Below are 13799 nucleotides of genomic sequence, written 5' to 3'. Positions count from 1 at the left end.
GAAATTGGCTTGGTCATCTTCCAATATAAAATAACATATTGAATATGTTTTATTTGCATTTGAGTGGAGATCTTAATGGATCGAAAGAAGCGTTAATTTCCTTTTCCCTGGAGACTTCTTCTCACCTAATTAAATGGTTTGCATCGAGAACGACCTGTAACAAACACTCGGGCTCTTCATTAAGTGCACTGATAAAATTCTTATAATATTTATCGAAAGTATGCTTTGATCTGCTCCTTGGGGACAACCAGGGTGGCGACAGAAAAACTGGTGACTGAGTAGATAACATTAATTGGATGCTGTGATACTTACTTGTCAATCATCATTTGGCAAAATTTACTCTTATTCACAGGGCGATAACACCGTTTAAAATCATGGCTGTCAGCTAATTAGTAAGTTTTCGCCACAATGGCACGGTACACTTTTTTGCTGGTGAGTCGAGTGTTTTTTATGAACTCTTGTCCGAACAACAGCAGCTGGAAATCGGAAGTTCTGGTAGCGCACACATCTTTCTTTCATATTAAGTCATGAAGTGGACACTATGGCGTTTGTTGGCATTCTAATAGCAGCTTCCATTCGTAAGTGTTGTAAGTGTTCGGTATCCGGAGCAAGGATATTTTGTCAGTAATATCAGGTTTTTAGGTTGTGTCGCGAACAAACCATGAAAAGTGGCGTTTAGACTCAGAATTGGGGTAGAATCCGGGTGCCTCCGGGACAGATCTTCGAACTCTCACATTTTTACAATTCTTTTCTGATCTACCAGTTGTTAGGGCTCATGAGGTATTGGAGTAAGAATAACTGTCACTGAATTAATTTTTGAAAATCAAAAATGTTATTCTCATAGAGTTAATACAGAGGTAGCGGTCATTTAGGATTTCAAACATCGGTAAATATTAGATAATTTGTTTCTCTAGTACCAAGCTTTGCATGGTGAACCCTGATTTGTATTCCTGAATTTAGAAGAAGAACGGTTGAAAGTTTCATTGAAGAGAAAGTTCCAACAAGTGCGTAAGTCTTTCATTTTCGAGGCGAGAATTTAACGTTAATAAGAAATGTTACTGTTATTACCCTTCTCGAAGACTCTGGTTTCGATGACGTCGACTCCTTGTAGGAAGCCCAGAACCACTCTCCCAGCATTACTAAGAAGCCGAAGCCAAAGCCGGCGAAGAGAAAGTAGAAGACTCCAAGCATATTGTTTATACTCATTTGACTGCCAGCCTTCTCCGTGCTCGTCTTCTTGTCTGTTGGGCCAAGAAAAGTCATAACTTAAAGTAGAATGCGCTGGGGCGGGGGTAGATGTAGATATTCGGACCCTCAAGCTTTTACAATTCTTTTCTGGTCGAACACTTGTGGGGGTTCATTTTAAAGCTCTTGGTGTGAGAAAACCTTTCACCGGCTTAGTTTTCCGAAATTCGACAATTTTGTTTTTCTCAATAAAGTTAACAGGGATGGCGGCCAATTGAATTTTAAATATCGGTAAATCTAGTACGGTTATTTGTTTTTCTAGTACCAAATTTTGCATCCCGATCTCTGAATTTGATCTCTGATTTCAAAAAGGAAATGCTTTAAAATTTCCTTACAAAAGGTTCAGCGAAATTTTAAAATCTTTCAGTATCGCGGCTCGAACTACCTTGAAACTCATTAGAAGTGAATGAACCGCATCTGTTCGCAATTGTGAGGTTTCATAGTTTGATACCACACCTCCGTACATACTATAGAACCTTTTAAACGATCTAACTGACTTCCTCAGAATTCCTGTCTCAATATAGATTACAGCATCTTTCCGTGGAGATACCGATTCATGTAATATGCACCGCATCGAGCTTCTTGGGCGTATTTGCATGGAGGGGGTTATATTTGAGTGAGAATCCCGTTTATTGCTTATTTTGGACAGACTTGCACATATGAGTTCCAATCTGTGGTTTATAATACCTGCATATATATGGCCCAGTAATATCATTTATACGAACTTATTTCAGGTTGAAAATAAAACAAGAATTCAAAACGTTACACCTTATCGGCTTTAAAAGCGACTTCGTCAAAGTTACGGAACACTCATGGAACTCATACTGCCGCAAAAGACGAATGTATGTGAGTTCCTATAAAATGAGTTCAGTTCCGATGAATTACACTCCATTGTTTTAGTAAAAGTACTCTGGGACCTGTTGTTGACCTTCGAACTTTCTCCATGCTCTCGATATCGCCAGCCATAACGTTTTCTGCCTCCATTTATCAGTCAAATCATAGGGGATTTCATATTCCCGTGTTAGAAAAATGAATTTCCTTTTGTCTATCGCTCTAAGTCTAACGCAATGTCGACGGATTGTTCAAATGATCTTTATGCCCGTACGCATGCGTAAAATACATCATCAATATGGTTATATCCTTCTCAAACGCCTGTCCTCGCAAGAAAATTGGCACTTCGGATCAACAATGCAATTTAGACAGTTTGAAATCGATAGCAGTCTAGATTTTGTCCTTTCTTTCACATAACATAGGGATTTAGTAGGATGATTTCCAATGGTTTCAGATTTCTTACCCATGAATCATATGCAGTCCAGAATAGAAGATCATGGCAAATGGTCATCACTTACCTTTGTCGCATATGCCTGTGAAATATCTATTGGATAACTGTTCAATATATCCACTCTGTCTCAACTTTAAAATTTCTAAACTGAAAATGTCAGTTAAATGTGAGTGCAACGGCAATCCAAGGCCGTAACCCATTTTGCCGAACAGCCTGCCAACTGTCTGCACGTCACATGGTTCTTTGTTGGCGGCGTACTCCAATATGGCGGAATCCCAGATGAAGGCGAAGTTCCCCTGCTGTACTTTGTCGACCCCCGCTTTGGTGTCGTTGACATTTGTGTTGAATTGCATCATGAAGTTGGAGATCTTCCGGTACGGGTCGACGTCGGCCTGCGCGAAATACGACTCCGGCTGGCTGCTCTTGACGGTGCCGTAGGGTATCGCCGTCTGCTTCGCCAAATCGTCAAGAGAGCTTATCCCTGCAGGTTGGAGAAGACTATACTATAATGGCATCCTACATGACTAGTTTCACTGAAGAAGAACGACATTTTATGTCGAAAGACCTTCCATTGATATTGAAGTATGTTTATATAGTAATTACCCATTTGTCCCAATTAGGCCAATATAAAAATTGCGAATTTCCGGTAACGTGTCTCCGAAAATTAGAATAGGTAGATCGAGGATTTTTGAAAAAAATTTCTTTTTGTTTACTGAGATCTATAAAACACAGCAAAATTTAGAGAAGTTACTCAATTTTTTTGAAAATGTGAAAAACTATCTAGGGTCGGCGGGTCTTTCAAGGGTAGGTCGGGTCACCGGAAATGCTCATATCATTTTAATTGGCCGTAGCGAAATTTCGTTTTGAACCCAATATGTCTCACTTTGTGTACATGTCCAACGGTTACAACACCTCGGAATTCCACAGAGACCTCGCCGCGTTGGGGAAAATCAGAGAATTTATCTTATCATCGCGGTCGCATGAGTCCTGTTAGCATTATTAGATCCATCGAAAAGTTATTGAGGAAGTTAGTCATGCAATTAGAAGGAGCATGTTTAAACTTCTGGGAGCCCCAGTCCAATTAACGAAGACATTTGTTAAATCTCGAGGGATCCCTGGCGGGTCAGTTGTGTAACACTACATTGAAAAAAGGGCGTGGCAATGAAGCAGTGCCGATGCTATTGATGCTTTGCCCTCCAGCGTTAGGTCAAGGTATGAGGGACGTTAATAAATCCGTTATTCATGCATTGGAATATTTTACATTAAACCTTAAAGCTCCATTCACTCTAAAGAATATGTCGATGTTTAATTAAAGGATGGCGGTCGTCAATGGACCATTCTTAACATATCATGGAGCTTAATTTTTTATTTTACGGAATTAATATCCCCTCCAAATGTGCTTTGAGTCAAGCATGCGCAGTAAGCATAGTGTGTTACTCGTTCACTACGGAGAGGGTTAAAACTCTTTGTATGGAATAGTTAATATATATATATATATATATATATATATATATATATATATATATATAATATATATATATATATATATATAATATATATACATAGGAAAGCAATCTAGAAAAAAATGAAAAATACGAAAGACAAACGTTCATTTATAAATCAGTGAAATTAACTAGATAATATAAATTAGCGACAGAATGACCGAATTTCTAAGAAAAAATTAACAGATAATGTTTTTACGTGGAAACGCTTCCTGTAGAACATACATACAAACAGAACATGTGCCTTTTTCTTTTCAGTAACACTTAACTGCCTGGCCTAGTCACATATTTGTTCAGCTCTCCGGTGAACCGTGACGTGGGTTGTGAAAATACCGTTGTCAGAGATTATAACCGTGGTAACATGAGGCGTATGCGCATGCGTCATCTGGTGATCTTCGCTGCTCTGGTTCTAATTCGCGAACTCACTCCGTCCCTCCACCTCTAATATCACATTTCTAACGCTCACCTGTGGTCATTCTAGCTACCGTGAGAAACGCCGCCAAGTTGGCTGTGTAATTGGCCGTTATGATGATGACGGCCATCCACCAAAATCCGCCGACGATCCTGCCAGATATGGATCTGGGATTGACGTCCGCGCCCTGTTGTAATGACAGGAGTGAAACGTAAAGTTATTTACGCATAAGTTGTGGCCCATGAATGGAAAAGTGCACCCACACACTGTACAGAAATACTAAAACATGACAATAATTCTACTGGCGCGCACTTACTATTTAAGCAAGACCATATTGTGTGTAAAAACGGGCTACCTGTAGTTTTCAGTGACTCCTTCCGTATTCTACAGTAAGTCGGACAGTACATGCAATTGCGAGCAGGAGTGGAGGAAATGTAATTGGTTGACAGAACAAAAACTAGGTTAACAATGTGCGATGTAAATTTTTTCAATCGTTTTACAAAGTAGAATGCTTTGAAAGGCCAGGGCTGTAATTTTTGATGATTTTTCACTATTATGATCAGGTGTGCCAATGGCGAGTTCATATTCTACTCCCAAAAGTTCGTTGAAGCTTGTCAAACACAGTGTCTATACGTGCAAAATGCACAGTTATTGTTTACATATAAATTTAGTCCAGACCAAGATTAGATTGTCAACAGTAATGCAATCTACACATGGTAGACTTGCCATGCCGAATACTGTGTATCTCAGAAAGCTTTGGCAAGTATAGAAGAAGCAACTGGTTGACATTAGATAAAAAATGGGGAGGGACGGTGTCATACGGTAAGGCTACAAACCTGTTGCATCCAGGAGGCAAACGAGAACCAGAGGGCGTTGTACAGATTCATCAAACTCTTCGTGGAATCCGCCGAGTTGTCGTGCGGGTTCTCCCTCTGCACGTAGGCCCCGTAATATCCGTAGGGGCTGAGGTAACTGCAAACGGCAACGCACATGCCGGAGAAGATCATGGCCAGCAGAATAGCCATCCAAAGGTCGTAGCTGAACGGGTCGAGGAAGGCGAACAGACTCCTGCTGGGCTCCTTGACCTTCATGAGGATGGTCAGGCCAAGGTCAAGGTATGGCTTGGTGAAGGCAATGTACTGCTGTCGCTCGTAGCTTATTGTCAACGACGCGACTGCCACGTCCGCTCTCTGTTGAAAATGCAAATACGGGAGGTTACTTGTGAGTTACGACATTTTCGATTTTGCTTTCATTTGATGCACGTAAAATACTTACTGTCGTAGAAAGAAACGACTGTTTTCACTTTCCAGAGGAAAAAGCGAGAATATAATTATGAATACACCTTAACGAGCAATGCTTTTTTCCACCACAACTGCATTCGCGATATCATAACGTAGCCTCTTTTCCTGTTGTCAAATTTACTTTGCACTAACTACTGTTCTATCTATCTATCTATCTCTCTATCTCTCTATCTATCTATCTATCTATCTATCTATCTATCTATTCTATCTATCTATCTATCTATCTATCTATCTATCTATCTATCTATCTACACACGTACAGATATATAGACTGGTGGATATCTATGTTTCTGTATGTCTGTCTGTCTGTCGGTCTGTCTGTGTCTATCTTTCTTTCAATCTAACATATTTCTATTTATTTATTTATCTATCTATCTATCTATCCTCCGTTCATAACATTTCTCTCATGACAACGTCCTTTGTAAGTTCTTTATTAATATTTCTCAAACAATAATCTCAACATTTATCTTTCTTTAAGACACTGTGTCATGGGTACTGCAAACGTAAAACTGGGTTATAAGGTTTCAGAAATATAATGCAAGGCAAACCCAGGACATACCCCGTCTATCAGTTGCGACACCATTCCGTTCCAGGAGTCACTTTCGACGTCCCTGGCGCCATACTGGCCGTCGGGGACCAGGCTCATCTCATACTTGAACTTCAGACTCGTCTGTAATTTGTCCAAAAGGTCTTTGCAGAACCCTCGAAACCTGTCGTTCCCCTTCTTCGTCTTGTCTTCCGTCAACATGACGAATGGTTCATCCTGGGTATAGGCAAGAAGTAAGAAGTAGTAAATTGGAAAATACTAGTAAGTCGCATCAAGTAGTTGATTAAATATTGAACTAAATAGATTGTTAATAAGTACATAAATAAATAAATACACTTAAGTATTTATAGACACAGCCATATGCATACTGTTGATGGTACAGGCAATATGCAAATGATGGCGACGATCATGCACTTTGCGTATGGAAATTTTGCTGATGTGTTTTCTGATGGAGCATATCGCCAGCTAAGTTTTAAGATGCAATGTTTTAACTGTCTGTCTGTCTGTCTGTCTGTCTGTCTGTCTGTCTCTCTCTCTCTCTCTCTCTCTCTCTCTCTCTCTCTCTCTCTCTCTTCTCTCTCTCTCTCTCTCTCTCTCTCTCTCTCTCTCTCTCTCTCTCCTCTCTCTCTCTCTCTCTCTCTCTCTCTCTTCATGTAGGTGAATCTCTGCATTCTTACCAGAATCGTGGTTATTTTCAGCGTGTAATTGCTCAAGTCCAAATTCGTATCGAGAGGAACTTGTTTCGTATTCCCGGGGAAGAACACACGCGACGTAAAAAAGTCAAGTTTGCCCGGCTCATACCATTCACCGACCTTGTAAATCAAAACGAAAACAGAGTTAAATTCTTTTAGGAAAGTAAAATTGGAAGCTCCCTCGACTGTCCGTGCCGATGAAATTGCCACTCTGCATAGATGTGCGAAGAAAACCAATAATTAAGTAGGCCTTTGCTGAGAACACTGGAATGCAATTATGTAGAATTGACCTGAAACATGCGAGAGACATTGTCGAGTGTTTAACATGAAGCTCCCTGTCCATGTTTGCTTCATAGCTAAAACAGAAGCTATGCAGTCGCTTGCCCGCCTATAGCCGTTAGTTTATCCAAGATTGAGGTAAATTGTTTGAAACAGCAATTTCCAATGCTAGAAAAAACGACAATTATTCAGGAAGCTTATGCCCTCAATGACTTCCATATTTCACTATGCTACTGGGTGTATGGACGAAGGTGCTCTGCGAAACAATGTTCTGAAAAGCGTCCGACTCGTTGTGAGGAATGCGTTTATTAATAATTTCTTTAGCCTGCATACTTTGCAGCATTTAATGCTCCTTTTTTATAAAGAACATAAAGGAACATTGAGCTTGAATAAACTTGTTTTCAGAAAAGAGAGAAGATTATGCAGGAATCGGCAAAGTTCTTTTTTCATCGGTATAAAGATCAAATTTCGGGGTCAGAGTATCAGTGCCCTAGATTTTACAAGATTAAGATGGTGATAACGCCGTTACCTCTGTTCTGCAGCGGGATTAGAGTTACTGAAATATTTGGTCGTAAAGCATTAATTTTCAAACAATCCTGATAATTGCAATGTGAATATTTCATGAGTTGCTCTCCGTATAGGTGTAGGGCCCCGCCACGATCATTAAGCAGCGCGTATGAACAGCTACGCCTCAGGGAAAAATCAATATTATATATAGTAGTATTCTAAATTAATGGTCGATAAATGTTTCATCTCGGCGCTTGAAGGAAATCCGCGTCGTTTTTTAAATAAATTTCTAAAGCGCATCCATCTATAATTACTGACGGCTTCATCGACATGCGTTTGCCAACGAGATCAGCACTTTGTGGATTGAGCGTGTGGAATTGCGGCAAATATTCATCGACACAGGCAGAAATCAGATTGCCTAATCGACAGCGAGAAAAACACCCTCTTGTGATGATGAAAAAAAACCCACGGTGATCCAATCCCATGAATTGCTATCATCTAGCAATGTTGGCGTGTGGAGTGTCAATGAAACGTGAAGTTTTAACTGTGAGTTTCAATATCGATAGACAATTGGATCTTCGGGAAATTACAAGTAAATATACGAAACAGGTAATTCAGAAACAATTGCAACCTTACTGCAATTGACAAAATAATCAAAACATTCATATTAATGGAAATTATAAACACTTTTTAAGTCTTAAAAATGTTTGTGTGCTTTACCGAATCCGGAAAAAGGTACCAATTTGAAATCTTTGGAGCGAGAAAGAGGATTATGTGTCTCCGGGTTTTTACCCCCCCCCCGAAATCTAATGGACCATGCCGAAAAAGTACGGTTTGCCGCCAGTAGTTGCAGCTGATGAGTTATGCTTCTCGTCCAATTACTGAAACATGTTTTATTCGCTGCGTTGAGTAACATGACATGCAACTCAGAATCCATGATGTTTTCGGGCTTTTGTTAATCATCGTTTGAAGTCTACAGAAATTCGTCTGCCAACATCTCATATGGACTGTAGAAAAACTAGATTGTTGGCTGCTTCTTAGTTTGAGCGCCGAGCATGCTGGCGAAACTACGAGCAAATCGCATTATTAAACTCAAGAACTCTCGTTCAAATGTGGATGAAACGAGACCAGTTCACTCACTTTCACGAAGCCCCTGTTCCCCAGATTGACGATGTCGTATTGGGTCATCCATGGTGTGTTTAGTTTCGTGAAGTTTATATAGTTCATTGTTCCGTGTGTATTCACCTATAAAAGAAGGAATATTTTTCAAAAGGTGAAAAAAGGGGAAGGGATGGAGGCACCGTCGGAAAATTCAAACGAATCGATGGAGAATAATAGCAAGTACTAGTATTACAAATGTAAGGTGTACACTTAACGATATGCAAATGAATAAAAAACTGTACTTTGTTAGGAGATAATAAAATATGTCTGTTGCTTTGGATATTAAAATAGTACGTGCCTCGAAATTGAGAGTCAAATTTTAGCTCAAATTTTCCGTGAGGAAACTTTAAAATCATTACCTTTCGCTATCAAGAATATAATTCAGGGTGACGGTGTACAATCAGGTGTTAGAGAAAAAAATACTCGGTATTTGCCGACACTTCAACTTCTAAAGAGCCGCCACTCCTGTGTAACGCTATGAGGACAAATGGATTGTCGATATTCACAAAAATAAGCTGGTGAAAATTTTGTTTATCCATGGCGCTTTAGAATGGGTCCAAAAGTGGTAAACAAACAATATGATTGTTAAAGTTTTAGTGTTTGAATGTGTGACTCTTGGACACATTCTATGCTTGGGATAATCCGTGAGGAAACGAATCAAAATCGTTCGTGACTAGTCAAAACTTTGAGCCTTTTCTCTCTGTCGACATCATTGGGTAGACAACTTACACGTGATACCCTGGACATATAGCGACCTCCATGAGCACTTATCAAACAAAAACGACTGTTTTGTTCAAAACTTCTAATGAACACATTTCCACGTCAAATTAAATTTGATTTTAAAGATGGTGGATGGTAGATACAAATTTTAGAGGAATTATAATCATTCTAGTCCGCATTAAAAATTAGCGGGGTCTTTCAAACGATTGATTTCTTCTTCTTCGAAGTCACGATAGAGAGAATACTGAGAGTCTTGAGTAGGTGCAGGGGTATAAATGTTTAATGTAGAGGGGCTGCTTTGAATAAACTACTTTCAGAAACTGTGAAACGCCAACATATATTCAAGAAACGGAACAATGGCTGGGATGTCTTCAAATTCATTTTGAGAGACCATCCAATTACTTCCGTAAAAACCACTGAACTTCCTCGCTCATCATTCTCCGATATTGGCCGATTGGACGAATGACTTAAATGATCGCTTCAATCGAAATCTACAATCGCTCTGCATCAATACTAGTCGTACACACATTTTATTTCCTACTCCAGTATTGCTAATATTTACTTCATCGGGAGCTGAAGTGTGAAAAGCATGAGGTATTAAGTGTAATCAAAATCACTATGTACTGTGCGTGTTTTGCTTGGGGGAGTTGTAAATTGTACATCTCAAAACCATAGGTGATCTTCTTCAAAGTTGTTGAAAAGACGTTACTCTTTTTTTTCTACGTGAAGCATAAGCCTAATGCATTCTCGCGATATTTGTCTGTGCTATCGTGAGCTGCGAGATAAACGATATTCCAACCCTGACTACAACCATATGCTCAATTATACATCCCTTTTATACAAAGTACAAAAACAATTTGTAACAAACATTGGTTTTCTGGGATATATAATCCTAAAAGCCAGTGTCAAGATGCCTGGAGGCCTACAATGTCGTGGCTATAAGTCAAGCCGTCTTGTCTTGTACATAAAACACCTTCTCTTTTAAGTTTTCTTAGGGAAAGTTAGGGCGAAAGTGTTTCAATTTCGAGGCGCATAATATGTTACGAACTAAGTCCATGGGAAAGTTTGCGATCATTGAATCGCTGTAGTACTATGTTGTAACCGGGATGGGTCAAGACAGTGTGCATGCGCATAGCACTTTGTTGAAGCTTACGTTTTGAATGTATTTCATTAATTTTTCACCATTTTCCCACTTTTGCGTGTCATTCTTCGAACAGGTCCTGGAGCTGTAGTTCGGATGCGTGAAGTTGTTACCGTCTTCGAGGTAATTGTGCAGAGCCGCGGCGAAGGCTATGACGGCGTCGTACGTCCGCATGACGGAGGCCATCTGCTGATGAAAATACGGTGGCTTAGGAAGGAACGGGGGCGGGGAAACGTTAATAGGTATGGGGTTGATTTATCAAAACGGGTTGACAAAAATGGCGGATGATAACAATATACATGACGTCGTATCATCATGACGTCAGAGGAATTCAGTCGAATTTTCAGCTATTGAATATAGTAACTAATAAAGGTAGCAAGAAATCAGAAACACGCACTGTCACACAAAAGTATAAAAACAATTCACTTATAAAACAAAATCTGTCTAAAACGACAATGAATGATAATAAACCGAACTTCTAAATATCTGCTGTAGTCAATACTGCACAAGACACAACAAACAAACAAACACTGGAAGAAACACGTATAGACATAATGAACAAACAAACCGTCACCATTTTAGGGGAATAACCTGCTGATAATATTTTGGCGCATTTCAACATATGTACGTACCCGTAGGGGACGTCACCTGTGTGATATTTGTAGTTCAGATGTAAACATGGTTAGTGCGCAGGCGTGTCAGTGAAGGCGATGCGGCGGCTTTTATTCGATGTGAGAATGAAGATGGTGCGAATGACCAGCGTTAGCAATGAAATGATGTGTAATTCTCGCTACCTTAAACAGTTTTTGTATTGTGCTTGGGACGAACGATATGATATCGAAATGCATTGTGGGTAAAAAGTCGACTTCTCTAGACACAATTGAAATTGTCTTCATGGCAAAAACACGAGCTAAACTCGTGGATCTTTGCCAAATTTCAGACAGTTCTGGTGTAAACTTCTTGTAAAACTTTACTCTAGATTTGTAACCTTCTGAAGAAATGCGCCATATTGAAAATATGGCAGACCGCCTTTGACTTTTATGACTCACTTAGATGGCAACATGGCATATTTAAGGTACCGAGAATTGCCCATGACGATTGATTATGAAGTCGTTTTGGGGTAATTGCCCGGACGTGCACGTGATAGCATTATGAGTTTTAATCGTGCCACGGGTTATTTAGCATTAATTGTATCATCGATAAACCGGGAGTAGTTATCTATGAAGTAGGGAGAGGGGTGAGGGGGGCAGGTTTGTGAGGGTTGAACCACCAATTGACAAATCTTCAAGATCTGGGACGTAAAACAGAATTTAAAGAAGCTACAGGGCGTTTTGAACATCATATCTTACAGATCGTTGGCAAGAAAGCCAAGATGTTGGCAGAAATTATCATTTTGAGAGCGTGTCTATGATTTGTAGTTGAACCACAAAGGCAATTAATCAATTAATAAAAGCATCACAGTAAAGATCGTCTAACGTCAAGGAACGGAGTAAAATAATAATGAATTATTTAAAAGTGATGCAAAATAAAATGAGGAGTACATGTACATAAACGAGGAGTCCCAAAGTTACCTGAAAATGTATCGTTGACATGTATGAAATTCATTGACCTTACCAGAGCGCCCTCTATCACCTGGATGAATTCTCAGGAGGGAAAAACGCCATTACGGGAGCGGCTACTTGAATAAGTCTAGCTGAAAGTAACTATATTTGTCTGACGAATGCATCTGAGAAAGGTTAAGATCGCTACAGCACCCTTGACGGATCGTTATTTGCCGGAAATGGGGAATATTTATAGCCTAGAAAGTCATAACATTTTTACGAGTTAGCGTAGCTACAGCGATGAGATGAGATTAACGATAACATAACGTGAACGTGGGAAAAAAAAAAAAAAAAAAAAAAAAAAAATGAAATGTCGCCAGATTTGGGGGATCGATAGAAGCAAGGGTATGAATGCATACATTGAATTGGTCTTCGCAATGGTGGTTGACCTGAAACTTTTTCGACGCCATTGCAAGTCTGTTGTCGCTGAAGGACTCCCTGAATGAGTCGTACAGTTCTCCTTGGTCGATCGTCGGCCTGGTTCCCAACACTCCGATCAGATGAGGAGGGATTTCAAGGCAATCTTCGTAAAGTCCTTCCTGTGAGGAAATAAAAGCAAAAGCCACTGCTTCAGTCAAAGTCACAATGTGGTTAGCACGTATGACGTTGCCCACAATACATGGCCTTCGGTGTCCCCTGTATGCCTATTGGATGTAACTATAACGACTGTCCAAGTATGACTCCAGAAAATATATCACATGTACCAGCGTAGAATATTGACTCAATACAATGTCATGATATTCCTGTTTTCGCTGAAACTGTTTATAAATCTTAAAACTTAGATATTTACAAACTATATAGTATTGTACTTGTATGTTTGTCTATGACTTGAAAAATAACATTCTTCCTCATGCAGTTGAACACTATTTTGAGATTTCAAAGCACTCGTATCCAACACATTTAACACAGGTTGAAAATTTTCGTATCCCAAGCTCAACTTGACAATTTCACAACATATTAAGCTTATTAGGTATGCAGCTGTGAAACACTGGAATTCACTGCCTGGCTATCTCAACAATTGTCAAGTAGACAAGTTTTCAAGTCCGCATTGAGACATCATTTACTGAATCTAAAACTGTGTATGTTTCCATCCTCCATCACACTTAAGAGTGTACTGAATAATTATTAGTATACTCAGCGGCCATGAACTCGACCAGTCCTCTTCGACTATTTTCATGGTCCCCACCAGATTGTTTGTTTTTGTTTTTGTTTTGTTTTGTTTTTTTACTTTGTACAATGTTTGCGCAAACTTCAAGTTTCCTCGATGTAACTTTCAACAATTCTCTGACCAAATCAAGAATAACAATCTGAGCTAACCCAAGTTTTGAATTAGAGAAACAATTACCTAACATTTACCGATATTTGAAATTCAAAATGGCCGCCATCAATACACAATAAATGCAATCTGC

The 13799-nt window shown here is 39.5% G+C and overlaps 1 protein-coding gene across 5 annotated transcripts in view; it reads right to left on the bottom strand.

Annotated features, from left to right (window-relative positions):
• The window catches only part of LOC139137064 (glutamate receptor ionotropic, kainate 2-like), a 117637-nt gene that overhangs the window by 5262 nt on the left and 98576 nt on the right, over window positions 1–13799 (bottom strand). For 3 of the 5 annotated variants that reach the window (XM_070705024.1, XM_070705025.1, XM_070705026.1), the window contains exons 6-14: window positions 12750–12929; window positions 10802–10975; window positions 8908–9012; window positions 6967–7101; window positions 6302–6505; window positions 5278–5631; window positions 4496–4628; window positions 2595–3008; window positions 1069–1241 (exon numbers count right to left, since the gene is read on the bottom strand). In XM_070705024.1, coding sequence (XP_070561125.1) covers window positions 1069–1241; window positions 2595–3008; window positions 4496–4628; window positions 5278–5631; window positions 6302–6505; window positions 6967–7101; window positions 8908–9012; window positions 10802–10975; window positions 12750–12929 — 1872 coding nt within the window. Of the gene's footprint in view, window positions 1–1068; window positions 1242–2594; window positions 3009–4495; window positions 4629–5277; window positions 5632–6301; window positions 6506–6966; window positions 7102–8907; window positions 9013–10801; window positions 10997–12749; window positions 12930–13799 lie in introns of all 5 variants that reach the window. The other 2 variants (XM_070705022.1, XM_070705023.1) reach the window with 1 other exon arrangement.

This window comes from Ptychodera flava, chromosome 7, assembly GCF_041260155.1.
Source record: "Ptychodera flava strain L36383 chromosome 7, AS_Pfla_20210202, whole genome shotgun sequence".
Classification (NCBI taxonomy): domain Eukaryota; kingdom Metazoa; phylum Hemichordata; class Enteropneusta; family Ptychoderidae; genus Ptychodera; species Ptychodera flava.
Note: the sequence above shows the minus strand (reverse complement) of the source record. Positions and strands in the feature narration are given on the sequence as shown.